The sequence below is a fragment of the Antechinus flavipes genome, chromosome 4 (genome assembly GCF_016432865.1).
Source record: "Antechinus flavipes isolate AdamAnt ecotype Samford, QLD, Australia chromosome 4, AdamAnt_v2, whole genome shotgun sequence".
In the NCBI taxonomy this organism is placed as follows: Eukaryota; Metazoa; Chordata; class Mammalia; order Dasyuromorphia; family Dasyuridae; genus Antechinus; species Antechinus flavipes.
In genome coordinates this window covers 108,972,508-108,992,622 of record NC_067401.1, presented here as the reverse complement: position 1 = coordinate 108,992,622, position 20,115 = coordinate 108,972,508, and the positions used below count along the sequence as shown (strand labels likewise).

The 20,115-nt window shown below is 36.6% G+C and overlaps 1 protein-coding gene across 7 annotated transcripts in view; it reads right to left on the bottom strand.

The window, feature by feature from the left end:
- ARHGEF11 (Rho guanine nucleotide exchange factor 11) overlaps positions 1 to 20,115 on the bottom strand; it is a 151,035-nt gene that overhangs the window by 64,019 nt on the left and 66,901 nt on the right. For 6 of the 7 annotated variants that reach the window (XM_051993724.1, XM_051993725.1, XM_051993719.1 and 3 more), the window contains exons 2-9: positions 14,363 to 14,395; positions 13,176 to 13,267; positions 12,184 to 12,282; positions 7,605 to 7,654; positions 6,537 to 6,594; positions 5,720 to 5,898; positions 4,879 to 4,950; positions 453 to 575 (exon numbers count right to left, since the gene is read on the bottom strand). In XM_051993724.1, coding sequence (XP_051849684.1) covers positions 453 to 575; positions 4,879 to 4,950; positions 5,720 to 5,898; positions 6,537 to 6,594; positions 7,605 to 7,654; positions 12,184 to 12,282; positions 13,176 to 13,267; positions 14,363 to 14,395 — 706 coding nt within the window. The remainder of the gene's footprint in view (positions 1 to 452; positions 576 to 4,878; positions 4,951 to 5,719; positions 5,899 to 6,536; positions 6,595 to 7,604; positions 7,655 to 12,183; positions 12,283 to 13,175; positions 13,268 to 14,362; positions 14,396 to 20,115) is intronic. The other variant, XM_051993723.1, reaches the window with a different exon arrangement.

Sequence of the window (20,115 nt, the reverse complement as noted above, 5' to 3'; positions counted from 1 at the left end):
CAATGAGGACAAAAATAATAACCATACAAATTATCAATTAATCAATGAACTAGATTTAATTAAGTAACTCAAGTGAACAGAGAGAAAGAACAAACCAATAGTATCCACAAAATATTACAAGATTAAAATAAAGATCTTTAAGGAAAAGATATGGACAAGATTTGTAGAGGAAGAAAAGATGTGAATGGGTTTCAATAATTAACAATGGAAAAAAGTACTGGTGTTGTTAAGGTCACAAAATTTTAGATATAATAAAGTATGTATTTATTATAAACTATTCTGTATTACTGCAACATTACTGGGTCATCTTGAATATCTGGGTATGTGGCATATTGCCCCCACTAGCTTATAAACTCCATGAGTCCTCTTAGTTACCCTTCCATTTTCCCATAATGCTGCTCTAGAGGTATTGAAAAATGGTTGCTAAATAAGAGAAAGAAGGAATTTCTTACCACTGAGACACCAGTCTCCTGCTGGATCTTGCGCTGCAACTGGGTGATTCGCCTTCGGGCTCCCTCAATCTGCTCCTCTAGCAAGCTGCTGGCAGGGTTACGACTATACATCTCTTGGAAATGCTGCACAGTGGGGAAGAGGAAAAAAAAAAAGGAGAAATGACAAAGAATGTAGAAGCTACTATTGGGAAGTCCCATCAATCATAAAAAGACCATGAATAGAAATCTCTCTACTAGAAGATGATGAACCTTTCAATGTCTCTTAGGGTAGGAAATCACTAATTAGAAAACAACTTTTTAATAACCATTTGGGGGACAGCAAGGTAGCACAGTGGATAGAACACTGGCCCTGGAGTCAGGAGAATTTGACCTCAAAACATTTGACACTTATTAATTGTGTGACTTTGGGCAAGTCACTTAACCCCAACTGACACCTGCCACACACACACACACACACACACATACTTCAATGCATTTGGGTCAATAGGAGTGGAGAGGGAGAGACCTGCATACTTTGCAGGAAATCCCATTCCGGCTGCTTAGCTTAGCTAGTCTCCTTCAGAAAGTCCTCAGAAGGATGTGTTCCTGTGAGTTCCTGGGCATTTACAGAGTTAGCACTATTCTAACTGACCTTAGACCATGACCCTTTACCACATACTGTCCTGTGCTATGACTACATGTAAGAATGCAGAGGAAGAGAAGCTCTGCAAGAGAAGCTGTGAACAGCTAATGAACTCATCTATTGTGGATCTTTTACATTTTCTCTTATAGGAAGGGATGAGGAGAAGGTGAATCTTACTTCTCCTAGGAGGTTCAACCAACCTTAAGAGACCCAGAGGAAAAAGACTCACATAACTAAAGCTCCCGTGTTCATGCAAGGTCTCTTGGCGCATGAGACAGAAGAGTCTTTATTCTAGAAGACCTGCATTCAAAGATACATGCAGGCTGGGAGATCCTAAGTGAGTTATGAATTTCTTTGGGTACTGATACAATCCTCTAAGGCAAAAAGCTGCAAAGAAGATAACCAACCTCCAATTGTAGAGGGGATTCCTCATTTGTGACTATGCCAAATTATGCAATCAGAGGTCAAATTCCCCTCCTTATTCCATTATCTATATAAGTACTTAGAGCTTTTTAAAAAAAACAAAACATTTGGGGGGCAGCAAGGTTGCACAGTGGATAGAGCTAACACACTGTCTACTTTACATTCATTATTTCAAAGATAAAGGTACCTGTTCTTAAAGAGTTGGAAGCCTCAAGACACCCATCCCTTTCAGGAAGCAGTACCAGAGCATACCCCTATTCCTTCCTGTTTCCTTATAGTCTATGTGGTGGTACTTTTGTTTTAAGGCTGTGCTTCACAGTCCTGGGCACTCCTGGATAGGACGACCCATTAGTGCTCTCTTTTCTATAGTCATCACCATTAAAATCCTGTTAAAACACACTGTAAAGGCCTAGACATTTTCTTTTGGAATTGGAGCATACTGTTAAATGTTGAATGGGCCATCAGCTGAACCTTGGGAGGCTGTTAGAAAACAATTTTTTATTCTAATAGGCTTTGCATTCTAAGTTAATTTATATCAGTTAACACATTACAGATTTAAGCCATGTTAGTACCGAATAAGATTTTAGACATGAGCTACTCCAATCCTTCATTTTATTAAAACTTGTGTTTCAGAACAAAGGACACATTAACTCTAAGATGTAAGGTAAGAGAAAAATGAGCATGAATGCACAAAAAAAGAAAGAGGTCATTACAAACATGTAGAATCCAAGAAAACAAATCCTACTTTGTCCACATCTAAAATAAGTCTTTCTGCATTTTAAGTTTATCACTTCTCTAGCAAGAGATGAGTTGTAAGTTTTATTTCTAGTCTTTTGGACACATTGTCACTTTATTGGACACTTTATTTATTAGCATTTGAAAAGTCTTTTTGAATTATTTTAATCTGTAATGCTACTGTCATTGTGTAAACTACTCTTCTAACTACTCATTTTATTTCCTATCAATTCAAAGAAGTCTTTCCAATTTCCTCTAAAAATGACATTTTATCATTCTTCATGGCATAATAATATTATATCACATTCATAAACCAAAATTTGTTTGTCCTTCATTTTTGAAGAGGAACAATATCATTATGTAGTGATATCTTGACTTGCATGTGAATTGGATTTAAGTAAGGAAGAGGTACACTGAGTTGTTAACCTCACTTTTCCAGTCATCAAAGTCCAGTGGTAAGTCAGAATGACTAGTGATGGCCCAGGATGCAGTAGATGACTATGGCATCTTAGATGTCTGATCAAGCTCTAAGCTCCCCACAGGACCTGCTTTAGTTACCTTCATGGCATTCAAATTGTTCTCATCTGCCTATTTCATTGGAAAAAGTCTTTATATGCTTGGAATAAATAACTCCCTATTGGGATGGGTTTTAAAGCTGTTGCTATGTGGGGTATTTGTGGAAGACTAGCACTTTGGTGTGAGAGTCTGCCAAGCCCTTTTAAGAGCTGCTCATCTACTTTTGGTGTCCAACTATACTCCACCCCTCAGCTATGGCTCCAAGAAACTATAGCATGACAGAGACTACACCCCAATAAAACCATCTCGGAACACAGGCTAAATCAGGTTGAGGATAATCAATATAATTTAATTATTCCCCAATAGGGCAATCCCTTAGTTTCCAATTTCTGGATACTATTTAAAAGAGTTGCTTTAAATATTTTTGTACATATCTTTCCCTCTTTCTTTTATCTTTTTGGCTTGTAAGCCTAATAGCTAAATCAATGTACAGGTTAATTAACTTCTGAGCATAGTTCCAAATTCTTTCCTAGAATGGCTAAGCCAACCCACAACTCTACCAACAATGTACTAATTTGCCTGTTTTTTCCTAATCCTTCTAATATTTGTCCTTTTTCAACAGTCTTTTGGGCCTAAGATGGAACCTCAGAATTACTTTGATTTTAGGGCAGCTTGATGGTACAGTGTATAAAGCACTAGTCCTGGAGTCAGAAGAACCCGAGTTCAAAGCCAGTCTCAAGACTCTTAATAGTTGTATGACCCTGGACAAGTCATTTGAAAACCAACTGTTCTTCCCCTCTCCCCCAAAGAATTACTTTAATTTTTATTTCTCTAATTATTAATTATGTGGAATGTTTTTTTCACATGGTTGTTCATTTTCTTTTGCCATTTATATATTAAGTGGTTCCTTTTTCTTATAAATTTGAATCAGTTTCTTAGAAGACTCAGAGAAATCTAATATAAAGTTTTTCCTAATTGCCCTTTTCTCTTTTAAAAGGTTTAAATTTTGTATAATTAAATCTGTTTCATTTTGCGTGATCCTCTCTGTTATTTATTTAGTCATGAGTTCTATATGCAAAAGGTATGTTTCCTTCACATTTGTTTAAGGTGCTATTTTTGTAATATCTCAGTATGTATCCATTTGGAGCTTATCTTGGTTTATGGTGTAAGATGTTAATCTAAATCCAATTTCTATCATATTGCTATTCAGTTTTCCAACAGTTTTTGTCAAGTAAGTTTTTCCCCCTTAACTGTGGTCTTTGGTTTTATCAAAAACTATGCTACTATGCTTATTTCCTTCTGAATTTTGTGTACCTAATCTGTTCCACTGATTGATCTCTTGATTTTTTTACCAATGCCAAACTATAAGGCTTTGGAGTATAGTTTACAATCTGATTCTGATAGACCACTTTTCTTTACATTTTTTCAGTATTCCTAGAGATTCTTGTTAATCTTAAATTTATAAAAAGAATAACAAATATTTAAGTAGAGCTTTTAAGTTCCCAAACACGTTCCATGCATTATCTAATTCAGCAATAGATGCTATTTTGTTCTCGTTTAACATATGAGGAAACTGAGGCTTTGAGAAATTATTGATTTGTCCATGGTTACAAAATTATTAGGTCTTGAATTTAAACTTAGGTTTCTCCTAACCTCAAGGTCAGGTTTCTTTTTAGTATATAGGAGTACTTTACTGTTTTTGTTTCACAGATTCTTTTGGAAATCTAGTGGTTTATGAATCCCTCTTTATAATAATATTTTTGTTTTTTTAACTCATAGATGAAGCAAATATTAAACTGTAGTGAGAAGCTAGTGACAATAAAAATGCAATTGTTTTTCTCTTATGAAGTCCACAAACTCCCTGAAACATATCTTTATCTCTGGACCCCAAATCTGTGGACCTGCAATATACCAAGATGCCTCTATGCTTCTACTGTAACTATAACTTGATGTGTGAGCCATGCAAAACAGAGATTGCGCAACTCAAGTTGTTCCCTCTCAAAAACACTGCTTACACTTTTCTGAAGAAGGATATTTTTGATTGTCTTAATTGGTACCCAGGCTACTTTCAAAGGGAAGGAAAGAAGAAGGGAGAACATAAGTGGAGACTATGGCCTGGGGAGGCAATACCTGTAACTCCTTCTCCTCCTGTCTCAGCATATTTATTAAGATCTGGTTGGCATGCTTCTGTACTTCAGGATCCTAGAACAGAAGAAATACTAGTGGTAAGCTTAAGAGGTTCACATTGGAACCTTGGGTCCCTCCTATCCATTAATCCCAAGAGTAATAGTCAAGAAATGATTTTATTATGGGCAGATTCTGCATCATAAATATGTTCTACAATACTGGACCAGTCATATCTTTCCCCTTCTTTATTATCTCATTTTTGTGAACCCCTTCACTAACGCTTTTTTTCCTCTTGCATGGAACTGCTACCCTTCTTTTCCTAACTCAAATCTGTCTTTCTCCTTCCCAAATTTACTTTCCTCCTTCAAGACACTTCCTTTGAGTAAGACCTCTTCTCTTAATCGTTAGCTCTAGTCCATATCCCTTATGCATGAGGTATGGAATTTTTATCTGCAATCATTTCTATGTCTCTATTGTTCTACTTCTTTGCTTTCTGTATGTCATGCAGAATCCTATCTCATTCACATATCTCTCTTCTCCATCTTAGAATGAGAATTCCCAAGTACAAGCCTCTAAGCATAAGAAGAATTCAATAAATGTTGTTGAGGGAATTAAATAAAAATAGAATTGGATAGTAAACAATAAGGAGGAAACTAAGGTATATAGAAACTACTCCTTTTGAATTATATCTTTATGAATGTATTTCCTTACCTTCCCTCTATATAACTATAATTTAAGCAAAATCCTTTCAATTCTATCTCCCCTCAACATTATGAAGATGACTTTAAAAAAAAAAAAAAAAAGGAGAAGAACTGAGTTTGCAGGGAACAAATGGAACAGTTACCTGCAAGGGCTTGGGCCCTGTGATACGCTGTGGAAGTGGTGGAGGGGGAGGTGATGGCGGTGGAGGGACAACTGGGATTACCCGAGAAGGTCCTAGTGAGCCCGGGTCCTCTTGGAGTCCAGACACACCAACAGATGAAGAAGACGAGCCCAGAAGAGTCAATGCTACATAAGCACCAGCTAAAAAAAAGGAGAAAAATCATCAAGAAAAAGAATGATAGATCGTTTCCCCCTTCCTTTGAACTTGTAAATCAGCAAATAAACTGTTCTTATTGCATATTTTTTTTATATATTTTCTCCTTACTATTTCATTCCTATCCTCTCCCTTTCCATCCCTGTTTTTTTCTAATTCATTTCCTTCCTCCTCAACCAAATATCTATCTTTTTTAGGGTATCTTCCAACTGGTTAGTCCCCTTCTTCCCTCCTTTAAATCTTTCCTGGGTTGATGCCAGAAGGCCACTTGCATAGACTCAGCTGCTGTGCCTCCTAAATTGCTTCCTAAGACTATCTCTCCCCAGGACAGAAAGGAAAGGAAGATTAACTATAAATAGTCTTGGGATTAAGTATCTTGTTATTTTTATCCCTTTATTGTAGCTCAAAAGTATAATATGAATGATAATAAAGTTATCTGAAGAGAATGACAGTGTCAGATTTGAAATGGTAACTGGAAATTGCAGCAGCCTAAGTTGATTGCTCCATGTCAAGATTCAAGAGCTTTAGGCTGCCTGTTCTCTCTCCCCTCTCCCCTAACTCAGTCCATGCTGCTAGTCTATTCACTCCCTGGTTCTTTTCAACTGACCAGCTCTTTCCAACTTACATTTGATGAGCTTCACTACTTCCAAGTGTGAACTGTTAGTCACCATGGTGCCATTTACCTGTTGAGAGTTAGAAAAGAGTATCAGGTTGTAGACTCAACCCCATGTGGTCTTGGTAAAACTCCCTATTGCCTCCAAATAAACCCTGCCCAATACTAATCATTCTTTCTGTTTTTAAGGAACTTTACTCCAGCTTGCATTGTAAATTTTGTTCCTACTCATCCCTGTCTTGTTTCCTTTTAGTACTAAAATTTGCTTCATGTAGTCTGCAGCTAACTGTATTTGGTCGCTCCAATGCTTACAAAGCTGTAAGTATTTATATTTTAAATAGCCTTTTACGATACTAGTTCTGAATGCTGTACCGTGAAGAGAAAAGTTGCTGACTGACCTAGTCCCTTGCAGCATTTGCAATGAAGCCTATTCCAACTCTAAGTGTCTCTGCAATGATTCTAAGATTCCCCCCATGGAAAAAACCAGCATAAGAGGAGCTAGGTGAATCACAGAATGCCAGAGCTGGAATGTCCTTCAGAGACCAAATAGAAATTGATCCCTGCTAGCTGCATACTGAGAAAACCATTAATCAACATTATCAAGTCGTATTGTATTTTGTTAAACATCTCTCCATTCTTTTTAAATTGGGTTCCAAAGTATGAATAGACACTTCTGATCTAAACCCTTCTTTTTACAGATGACTGAGACTGAAGCCCAGAGAAGGTTGACAAACTCTGCAAGTTCATTCACTTTAGAAGAAGAGCCAAGGTTGGAAGCCACATCTTCTGACTTCCAGACAGGATGAGTAAAAAGGAAGAAGACTGACTGATCCTCATCTACCAGACTCCCTGACACAGTTCTATGGGCTCAAAGAGGAGATAGAAATGGAACAAAGGTGTCTTGGTTATCAGTCCTCTCCCTCTTGGTACATACACAGCACCTTCTCTACTTCTTTCCTACCTAAACATTTCCTACTCTTCACTCAAAGGTGGATGATCCTCTTTTCTAACTGGGACAAATGGAAAGCATAAAGAAAAGTTGCTTTGTCCCTCTTGCCACCTGTCTGGAAGTTGACTCACTTTGATGATTCGGTCACCCTCCTTTACACCAGCTTTCATGGCTGCACCTCCTGTAATGAAAAGACAATGTATAATCAATTTCTCCCATAGACTTCTAAATCAGCCTCTCTGAACTGACAGATACCTCAGACTCACCCATCTGTATCTTCTCTTTGCCTAAATTTTATCTCATTTGATTTTGCCTTAGCTGGTGCCTCTGGAGCCAGAGTTTTAAGCCCTGCTATCTATTACACTGTCCAGTACCTCTATTGCCTCACTGATAAGAAGCCCAGCTTTCATTATAGCCACTGAATTATCTGAAATTTCCTTTTTTTCCATTTTTACTGCTCAGCCTGGATAAAAGGATTAAGGTGATAGGAGGAGAAAGAGAGGGGTGAAGGCAGGTAGTTAGGGCCAGACACTGGAGAAGAATGAATCAAGAAGAAATGAATTTGAATAAGGATTGTGTGTCTGACAACCTTCTGTTCAAACAAAAATTACTTCTTAATAAAACATTCTCGACCATTTGCCCCAGAGTGAAGAATCAAGAGCTGATTGTATTAAAAATGACTAACAACTCTCATTTACATAATGCTTAAGATTTAAAAAGTGCTTTCCTAAATAATCCTCTGCTGAGAAAGGTTGCCTAAGTGTCAATAACTCCATTTTCTTGATAAAAAAAACTAAAGCTCAGAAAGATTATTTGACTTATCCAAAGATACACAGATAATAAATGTCAGAGCCAGGACTGCTATTTAGATCCTTCTAAACAAATGAGTGAACGAAGAATTTTATTAAATGCAAAGCACTAGTGAGAACAAATTAAAAAACAAAAAACAAAGCCACAGTCTGTGCTCTCAAAAAGGCTTACATTCTACTAAGGGAAATAACATATATGAAAGGCTTCAGTTACAAGTCAGATGGAAAAGTTCCATGTTCTTCAGTACCCTTCTAGTTCTAAAAAAAAAATTGTGCTCTACCTTTATACCATACTGCTTCTAATTCTCAAGTAATAAAATATTCAAAGAGTACATCTTGCTTTCTACCTGTTGAACATTTCAAACTGGATATCTCCTATGCACCGCATGTTTAAACAGAAGCCATCATTTTTTCTCCCCAAACCACTCCTCTTTTTTATTTTTATCTTACATTAACTATCCTTCTGTACCCAATTTTGCAACCCTTATTGGCCTGCTGGACTCTTCATTCTCTATCCCACAAGTCCACTCTATTGTCAAATCTTAACATCTTACACATCCCCCCTTCTCTCCATTCTTGCAGCTGAGCAACTAAATCAAGGTTGGAAAAAGTAATTTAGTGCTAGGTTATAAAGAGCTCCCTATTGCCTATTGTTTAACATTTAAAGTGTTTGATAATGGCAGTCCCATCCTATCTTTTAAGTCTTATTACACATTACGGTTTATTCAACCTGGTCTTCTCACTGGTCCTTATATATGACTCAGCTCCTTGACTTTATACTAGACTCACCCACACCTGAACACCTTCTCTCTTGACCCTCTGCCTCATAGTATCCCCAGCTTCTTTCATGACTCAGCTTAAGCTTCTATACAGGAAGCTGCCTTGATTCCCCCATCTTTTAGTGACTGTATCTTTTAGAGCTGGAGAGAAACTGAGGTCATCTAGTCTGACCCCTTCAATTTATAAATCAGGAAACTGTGTCTCAGAAGGGTTAAATGACTTGCCACAGAACACAACTAGTATCAAGAGGCTAGTCTTATTAGCTCCCAGTCTTGTATGTTACCCACTACACCTTATATTGTCTCTTTCTTAGGTTGTTAACCTCAGGAAGGCAGAAACCACTTTTATCTTTGTATACCCAGGGCCTCCTATGCCCAGAACTTTAACAGGCACTTAATAAATGCCTACTGATTGATCTCCACTGAGTAAAGAATCAAAGTGACTAAGTTTGAACTGGCAGTGGGAAAGAATGAAGTTGTACAGCAAGAAGATCTCTCTGGATGTGCACTAAAAAGAAAAAGCATGTTTTTCTATAAAGACATAAAAAAAAAAAAAAAAAAACCAGAGAGAGAGAGAGAGAGAGAGAGAAAGTTCCCTCTTGACCTTGACTATAATCACAGAATCTAAGGAGTCCTCTCATGTGACTAACTACACAGTTATCTGATTCAACCCCTATCTCAATAAAGATTCCTTCTAGTGTCCCTGATAAGTGGCCACCTCCCTGCTTGGAAACTTCTAATGAGAAGGAACCCATGCCCTCCAGGTTCAGCCTTTCTATATAGATAGTTTCATTTTTAGAATTTCACCTTCCAAATGCCTTTCTGCCTTCACTCACTGCTTCTACTTTGCTCTTTGTTGAGAAAGAGAACAAATCAAATTCTTTTACTCGATGACATCACTCCTGCTTGGAGAAGGAATATAATAACTTCATAATATTTGGTGTTGTGCTTAATTAATAGAAAATCGGAAGGTGGCAGAGAAATCTAGTAAACATAACCAGGTTGAGAGAATGAGCATAAATTGGGGAATAGTTGAATAAATTATGGTATGATTATGACTGAATACTATTGTTCTGTAAGAAATGATAAGCAGAATGCTCTCAGAAAAGCCTCAAAAGTCTTCCATGAGCTCATTCAAAGTTAAATGTATTTTGTACAAAGCAATAGCAATATTGTGGGATGATCAGCTATGAATGACTTTGATATTCTCAGCAATACAAAGATCCAAGACTATTCTGAAGGACTTATATGAAAAATGCTACCTATACCCAGAGAAAGAACTGATTGTCTGAATACAGATTGAAGCATACTTTTTCCACTTTGTTTTCCCTGAGGATTTTTTGGGGGGGATGGAGTGGGAATGTCTTTTTTTCCACAACATGATTTTTTATGGAAATGTTTTGCATAATTATACATGCACTTTCTCAATAGGAGAGGAATAGGGGAAGAAGGAAGGGAGAGAATTTGAAACTCAAAAGTTTTAAAAACATGTTAAAAATTATTTTACTTGTAACTGGATATTAAATACATGGGGAAAAATTTTTAAATACATACATATACATATAACAAGAAAAAGGAAACTCTAAGCTGAATTCCTTGAGCTTTTTGGCCACATTAAATTCATGATCACATTAAAACTTTAGTCTTCTCATAGAAAATTCATTCCCAAAGCAGGGGAAAATATCTTCTAGAAACTGATACCACTATACACTGACACCAGATTCTTATCCTGCCTTCTCTGGGTCTACCATAATTCTTGAGTTTCTGTGGAGTGGTGCAGAGAAAGATTGAGGCCTGCTGGGATTGCATCTACTGAAGTATTTTAAACATGCCAGCAATAATAACTGCCAGTCAGTATTACTAATATTCAAGTTACTACTACAAAAGTCTTGGGGAAAAAAAGATAACCTTTACAGTTCTAATCCCTTATTTCTGAAAACAAATCTGCCACTTACAGTGCAGATCCAGATAACATCCTTAGCTAATTTACACACAATTGTCACAGACAATTTCTTCATTGTCTTTTCACCACTCCATCCCAAAATTTTCTCTGCGACTGGGGAAAATTATTTTTTCTCTTCCATCTTGTGGTGTGGGTGAGAGAAGAGAAGTGCTAGTGAAGGACTGAGTGATTCTCAGTACTAAAATTTTACCCTCAAAAGTTCAAAATCAATCCAATCCCTGTCCCAGCTCATAACTTCTCTCCTCCCACTTCACTACTCCTCAGTCATCTCCATTCTTCTCATCCTTTTCTACCACCACCTGTCCTCCAATCTCAGTCGTACCTAGACTTGTCCTCCTGAATAACAGCATCTCTCTTTTTAAACAGAACTTTCATAGGCATTTTTACCCGATTCATTTGCTGGCTGCAACCCCCTATTTGTGTCTGGCCTTCCCCACATGTTACTTAGGCACATCTAGCTGTTTCCCTTCTGTCTCAGACTGTTTCTGAAATTCCATCTCTTTTAGGAAGCCTTCCTAACCTTCTCATAGTAAGATAATATCTTTGTCTAGTGAAATAATAAGAGCTTCCAGAGGTGTTTTCCTCCTATTTGCCTTTTGCTTGTCAACCTCATTTTTGTAACATTTTTTCCCCAACAGCCCTATAGAATAATCATTGTGCAGGTATTATTACATTTAAGGAGCTCAGAATTAATCTCATTAGAAGACTTTTTCAACATATGCCTTGGTACTACCACTAAGTCAATGTGGCTGATTTTTTTCTACAATATTGAGCACAACATGTACTGATAGGTTCAAAAAAAGCTTCTGTCTTTTGGCTACACTTCCTCTTAACTCAGTGGTATTCTTTTGGTTCAATTGGTCAGGGGCTATTCTTTTCTTTCTGCAATTTTCCAGTAGGGATAAATCAGTAGTAAGCTGAACCCTCGGACACCCTGCCTAGTGGTTTGGATTCTTGGGGTAAGATGTTTCTCCAATCTCCTCTACTCTGGGAAACAAGACAAAATAATTCATGTCATTTTGGCAACCTGTCTCTTCCTCCCTCCCTTCCCTTAATATGTCATTAAAAAGCACTTTGAAAAGAATAAAATACATGCAAAGTGTTATTAGCATTATTGTTATTATTATTATCCTCCAGGTAGGGAGAAGAAGACAATCACCAGGCCGGACTGACTGCACCAGGACAATGCGATCACCACTGACTGTGAAGCCAAAGCCATGTTGGTCCTTCTGGATGATGACACACCGTTGAACAAGACCTGAAAAAGGGAGAGAAGGGCAGAAAGGGGATCAGGGATTTCAATCACCTATTAACCAGGGAAGAAGCAGGGAGTGAGGAGTTGGGTAGTTAGGATAATGGAGCCAAGTTCAGCCCAAGAAAAAGCACTAGGGTTCTGTCCTCCAGAAAACTTTTTTGGACTAATTAGGACAGATGGTAATTTCCCCTAGGCCTATCCTGTCCAAACATGCAAGTAGCTGTAGTGACCCTAAGACCAATGACCTCTAAATATGCATAAAATTTTCTTATATACAACATATCTTATCTTATAAAAGCATTCAAATAGATATTCAAAGAGAATATCTATTATTCTCTCCTGTTTCTATGAGACTAACCGAATTATAAATGGAAGGAATTAGGCTACTGGTAGGAGCATTACTAAGTAGCATTCTCAGGGCATTAGGGCTCAGTAATCCCCAGTAATAACTACAAGATTTGATAAAATCTCTATTGTACCAACTGAATGATGCTTTCCATTTCTGTCTGTCCAAACTGACACAGGTCACTCAAAATGACCTCTGTCTATTATTCTATACTATCCCCTACTACTATCAAGAAAATAAAGCCAGACCCAGCAAAAAAAATTTTTATAGCTGAAAGAGACTTTACTATCTAGTTTGTCATTTTCAAAGTCACTGAACTCTAGATAAGTAAAAATAGTTCCCCCCCACCCCTTAAACATATACATACATCCCTTGTATCAAAAAGTGTGTAATAGAGAACATGACTCATTGAATACTATTGTATAGGGTGTGAATACTGATTATATAAGCTTCTGATATATATGGATCTACATTTGGGAGTGACAAATTGTGTGTATGTTCAAGTAGTTATAAGCAGGATATTTTTGTATTTGTGATCCAGGGTGCTTACCTGTGGTCTCACACGAATCAGAAGATTGGCGATGGTGGTCAGAGGTCTTTTGCTCAGAGACCGAATCACTCAGGGAAGACAGGTTACTTAACCTAGAGAAATGAGAGAGAGAGGAAAGAGAGGGTAGGGGAAGAAAAGGCAAAGGGAAAAAGGGAAAGAGAGTAGAGAGAAGAGGAAAAAAAAGAAAAAGGAAGAGGAAGACAAAAAGAGAATAGAAGAAAGAAGAGAGAGATGAGCTGAGGAAACCTAAGTTGACAATGCCTAAGGGGGACGCCCACCCAGAGTGGTTAAGACAGACAGACTAACCATCCTACCCAAAACCCTGCTCAACCCAGGGAGAACAAAGCAGATACATCAATATCCGTGACAATATAGCTCTCCAGAATCCTAGAGTAGTGGAACTGGCATGATGCCTCTAAAACCCAACAGAGATAAAAAAAAACAGTCACAGTCCCTCCCAGCATTAGGAGGAAGTAAAAGTCAACAAAGAGAAAGAAATGAGGGCTCACACACTGTGGAGTCTTACCAGGCTGTAATAGGGCTGATGAAACAGAACGAAGCAGCAAAGAGAATGAATGTGGGGAGAAGACGGGGAAAAAACAAACAGCTCATTAGTTTTGTGAAATGGTTTACAAAGGGAAGGGAAAACCAAAATGTAGGCAAGTATGATGCTGGATCAAAAAGAGAACATGCAAAAGGCAGGGGATGGCATCAATTAGAAGATACAACCTTCCCACTTTACCTCCTTTTTATTCCTGAAAATGCCACCTGTCTAAAAGGGAATGAAATTTCCAGAAGGCAAGTAGACATTTGTTGGTGGCTTATGGAATAAGTTGAATTCTCTGCATTTTTTTTTTTTCTGAAGGAGGGGGAAGGGGCAATGATTTCAGTTTCTGCAAATTGTTTCATGGTAAGGTGCACAAGTCCAATCCTTCCAGAATGTTCTAGGGATGCCTGACTGAAAGAATTAGAAACTATAAAAATCCATGTATTCTTAGGCCATTGAGCCAGATCTTGGGTATTGTGACTATCAGAGGGAGTCTCTGACTTTAATTTCTTCTTTAATCCTCACTCTAATTGGTCCTTGAAATTTCTGAGCTATAAAGAAATGGGAATATGAGTTACTTAGTCCCCACACTTCTACTACTGCCATTTAAAAGATTTCTTACTCTCAGCATTCCTCTTACCTTGATAACTGAGACTGCTTTTTACTGGCTGGTCTAAGAGAGATCAAAGGGGTGCCAAAGAAGAAAATATTGTAGAGCCCGGGAGGCATCAATATAGGACAAGAAGGAAAAGAAGAAGAAAAGGGAGAAAGAATACAAGATGTTAACCAGACAAGACAGTAAAGATGTAAAATCATAAGTAAGAAATACACATGGGACAGGGTTAGTGTCTGCTTTTTTGAGGCTGTGTAGATTCTCTTCATAGCTAGATCTGGCCAATGATAACTCCAAAACAGTAATCTGGAAATTACCCTGTGGCCAGTAACATAACTTATATTTAAGAAATCAAATGTATATGAACTTTGAAAAATTACACATTTCCATGTAAAAATAACAGGAAAAAAGAGTTTATATATGAAAATAATGAAAATCATTTTTACTACGTATTTTTTTGAAAGTACATATTAAATTTAACATCAATATCAACATTGTGTCTACCTTTGAACTTATTTCTGTTCTCTACTGTGATGTTTAAATTTTTTTCCTTTTTCTTTTATAACACCACTTTTTCTCAATACCTTGTAACATATAATCAGGTAAAATAAATCTCCACATTGTCACTGATCCTGACTGAAATGCATTTCTCATTTTATAGCTCTAGTTCACTGTCTCTTGGCCAAGAAGCAGGGAGCATGCTTTAGCACACTTTCTGGAGCTGTGACTAGTTGTTTCACTGATGAAAGTGCTCAAGTTTTTCACTGTCATTTTCCTTTTCATTATTGTAACTATTGTATAGCTTGTTCTGGTTATGTTCATTTCATTCTTCATCAATTCATATTAAGTTGTCTTCATGTTTCTCTGAATCTATCCCTTTCATTATTTCTCACAGCACAATAATATTCAATTACATTCATATGCTGTAACATATGCTTAACCATTCCTCCATTAATGGGTACCAAGATCTGTTTTCAGTTCTTTGATGTGAGTGATCCTAAAACTTTGTACATATGAGATCTTTTCCTGTGTTATTGATCTTTTTAGGGTAAATGTCTAGTCATAATACCACTGTATTGTGGTACTGTGCAGAATACACAATTAAATGACTTTTGGGGCAGAGCTCCCAAATGATTTCTAGAATGGTTCAGACTAATTGACAGTCCCACTGACTAGTCCACTAATATATCTGTCCTTCCACAACCTCTTCCAGAAATTGCATTCCCCTTTTATGCCAACTTTTTCAATCTCATAGATACAAGATGGAATTTCAATGATGTTTTAATGACCATTTCTTTTATAGGTAATTAGAGCATCTTTTCATATGTTAGGTACACTGGGAACAACAGCAGTATTGGAAGTCTCTGGAAACTGATAACCTGGGAATTATTTATTATATGGATGTCATCCCATCCTGTAAAATCCTAATTCAAGTCAAGTAAGAGGAATACTTGCTCATTGCTGTCACCATGAGTCTTTTATTCTAAGTGATTAAAGGTAGCCTTTGGTCAGCTGAAAAAGTGCTCAGGAAGGAAACAATATGAAATAGCCAACTGAAAGAAACCAAAAGGTACTACTTATCTGGGTTCCATTAATTATGGACCTCCATATCTGAAGTTAGTAGGTTCTTTTTCTGGCTTAAGACCTCTAAGAGTTTGTATAAAAAAGATTAGGCAGTTGGAAATGTAAAAACCACTCCCCTTCTTAAAAACAAATGTAGTTTTCAACAATGTATTTTGTACCTATAAAGCCAAGAAATTCTTTTTTTTTAAAGTGCAATTGGGCCTATTCTCTCTCTCTTTTTTTCTTACAACTACTGCAGGAGGCAAGTAGGGAAGAAATCAATATATTCATTTTACAAATCACTAAAGTTAGCTCCACTATTTGAGAGAGTGAGTCAAAAGCAAAAAAGCCTATGGACTCTCAGCTCAATGCACATACAACAGTACAGCTATGTCCTGCCAATTTCAAAAAAGAATAGGAGAAACCTAGAAGCTGCAACTTTGTTGAAACTTCTAATCAATTCCTTAGGGCACGGAGATATCAAGTAACTTACCCAGGATGTGCATTTACTGTTTGTCAGCCTGTAATGCTTGAACCCTGACCACAAAGTCCAACCTCCATCTACCATGTGGTATAAATAGTGGTCATAATAATAATCATGACAGCAACAACTAATATTTGTATCATGTTTTTAAGTTTGCAACATTTTACATACATTATCCCATTTGGTTATCACATTTATCTTGGTGGTAGATACTTCAACTACCATTATCTCCATTTTATAGATGAAGTAACTAAGGCTAAGAGGTTAAGAGACTAATCCATGGTTCTATAGATTATAAATGTCAGAAACGTCACATATATATAGTCACAGCAGCATTTTATGGTAGCAAAGAAATGGACATCTATTGGGAAAAAAATCTTATCATGTGAAAATAATGGAATATAACTGTGCCACTAATAAGAAATAACAAATATGAAGAGTTTGGATTAGAGAGACAAATTAGAGAACTAATACAATAGTACAGATTATAGCGATATCACAGAAAACAACTCATAAAATTTGGTAACTAACTAGATACAAATTGGCAAAAATGTCAAAATATGGCAATAGTCACTGTTGGAGGCATTTTGGAAAGAGAAGCATAACACTACATTGTTGACAGAGCTATGAAATGGCATAATCATTCTGGAAATCAATTTAGAATTAAGCAAATAAAGTGACCAAAATATTCACTCTTTGAACCAGAATTCATTACTGAGCTCATTAATGACCAAGGAAATCATTGATAAGAAAAATGTTTCCAAATAATCCAAAATATTTATCGCAGCACTTTTTGTGATAATTAAAAATTGGAAACAAAATTATAAGCACATCAATTAGGAAATGGCTAACCCAATCATGCTACTGTATTACAAATGGATGAAATGGAATACTATTATACTGTAAGAAATGTATGTGATGAATACAAAGCTTATATGAACTAATACAGAGTGAAGTAGAGCCAAGAAAATAATGTACACAATGATTACAATGTAAAGGAAAAAGAACAATAGCACACCAAAAAATCAAACGTAAACGTAACAAAATTAAAAAGATTAAATGAAATTAAAATAGAAATCATTTGGTAATGTCAACCTACCTCTTTGTGGAGATGGAAAGACCACAGCCATCGGTTGTGCTGATTTCTCCCCCACCCCCATTATTTTCCTCTTCAAACAATGCTACTTGTCACATGGGATCACTCTCTGGACTCTTCATAAAATTATTTGATCTTACTGCCTTTTTCATTCCCCAGTTCAAAAACTTTCAACAGTTTTCCTCATTAGCTATATAATAAAATATAAACTCCTTAAACTGACATTTGAGGCTCTCTATAATTTGGTTCCTTGACATATCTTTATAGCTTTATTTCACATTATTTTTCTTTTTACACTCAGAATGTCTGTCAAACTGGACTACTAATTATTCCTAAATCTTATCCTGTGATTCCTACTTTTATATACTGGCAGCCTATATCCTATGCCTGAAATGTACTCTTTCTAAACTAACTTCATCTGTTGAAATTGCTTTTTAAAAATTGAAGCCCTATTCAAATGCTGCTTTAAAAAAAAAAAAAAGCATTTCTTTGGTTTTTTTTAAATGACTATTAAGCTCTTTCCTTGCAATTTTTCTAAAATATTCTGGATGTTATTTATCTGTATCAAATCTTTTGTCAGGTGTCTTTTTCAAGTCAGTTGAACTAAATTGCTCCTGAGATTCTTTACACAACTCAAATTCTGATTCTATGGCAAGTATCTATTGTTAACTGAATTTAATATTTACAGCTCAGAAAGGAGTTTATCTAACTTAACTCTTGCCTTCCATTTTAGAGAAGGGGGAAAAATAAGGAAGGCCTGGATACCATTGCATAATAGACATCTATTAAGCACTTTTCCCAGGGCAGCAGTCTAGTAAGAAGAGTTCTAAAGATATCTGGATTTTGTTTTTTGCTCTAACACACTGAATGTATGATAACAGTCATCATTCAACCTCAACTGGCCTCAGTTCCCTATCTGTAAAAGGAAAACAGACCAAGCTCTACTCAGAGAGTATCTCCAAATGACATACAGTGCTAGGAGGGGAACTTTAAGACACACTTGGTCATCCAATTACTCACAGCCTATACCAAGCTCAAAGCTCAGTTAATGAAATAAGAGAAGGGACAACTAACAAAGGCAAATAAGTATTAATGTGCTATATACCTTTCTAAAGTGTTAGCTAGTGGAATTAGAAAGCCAGCGGGCTATTAGCTGGCCAAAGATCAGTGAGATTCTTTAAAAGCATCTGTGAGACAGTCAAAGCAGGGAATAACTTCAAGATGTATAATATGACCCTTGGCAGTCTAGGGTAAATTCATCTATGGAAGAAGAACTCAAGTCTTGAGGGGAGATCATTCTTTGTCTTTACCCTTCTTCCTTCCCTAAAGATATCAGGGAATAGAAAGTGGAAGGTATTTCTCCACTTACCTATCTATCCTCAATCCCTGCTCAATCAGTCAAGACATGTTAAAGAGAAGGATATATGCCCCAGAGGAGAAAGCATACTCTACAGGGAGCAGACTGAATCAGTGGAAGCAGCTACAATGTGACTCCAGGCAGGAGAGAAGGAAACCAAGTCTGGAAAAGAGGAGTTGCCTCTGGAAGTTGAGAGTCAAGTTGTAGAAAACAAGACTCATCAAACTCAGCTGAGCAATCTTTTCAGCAGTGATGCCGACTCCAAAGGACATCACAAGAAGAAAAAGGTGATCTGGGCCCTATGTTGTCAGAAATATGTTATTCAAGCCACAAGTGTTCCCTAAACATGTATCCCATTTACCCATTGATGCTATATGTATTTGTGGGAGATTGTACCTCAGGTATATGGGGGGAGTTCTTAATAGCTACTCTTCTTTTTTTTCCTCAATAGTATATGTAAAGATAGTTTGCAATATTCATTGTGTAAGATTTCATGTCGTGTTGTATTTGTGTTTCTTATTTCCCTCCTCCCCAAGGCAGCAAGCAATCTGATATAGATTATACATGTACAATACTTTAAAACATATTTCCGTATTTATCATGTTGTACAAGAAAAATCAGACCAAAAGGGAAAAAGCCACGAGAAAGGGGGGAAAAAAGGTAAAAATATTATGCTTCAATCCATATTCAGTCTCTAAAGTTCTCTCTGGATGAAGATGGCCTTTTCCATCCCAAGACTATTGAAATTGTCTTGGATCACTGCATTGCTGAGAAGAACCAAGTCTTATCAGAGTTGATCATCACACAGTCTTTCTATTACTGTGCACAACAGTCTTTTAGCTCTGTTTTACTACTATTCTTATATGAGCTCTCTTAGTAAAAATGCTTTTGCTTTGAATTAACTATCTACTGGCTGAATAGTAAAACAAAGTATACCAAAGTGGGCTTATGAACTATAATTTTTGTATTTTAGCACCACAGAATACAATGATCTTAAGATTTTATCTATACTCTGGGGGACCCACCTCATAAGTATAAGTTGGAAAGAAAGAGCACTACAGGGCTTTTGAATATAAAATATCTATAAAGCTATGTTTTATATGAAGTACTCCTTTAAAATTATATGTATATTGAATTACGTTCTTATGATCCAGCAGAAGTAAAGAAACCTTGTAGTAAATCTTGTAAAACAAGAATTTCCTTTAAATAACAAATCCTTCCCTAACCCCATCTGATTTGTCTTATCAACAAAGATTTAAGTGCCTATTATGTGCAAGATT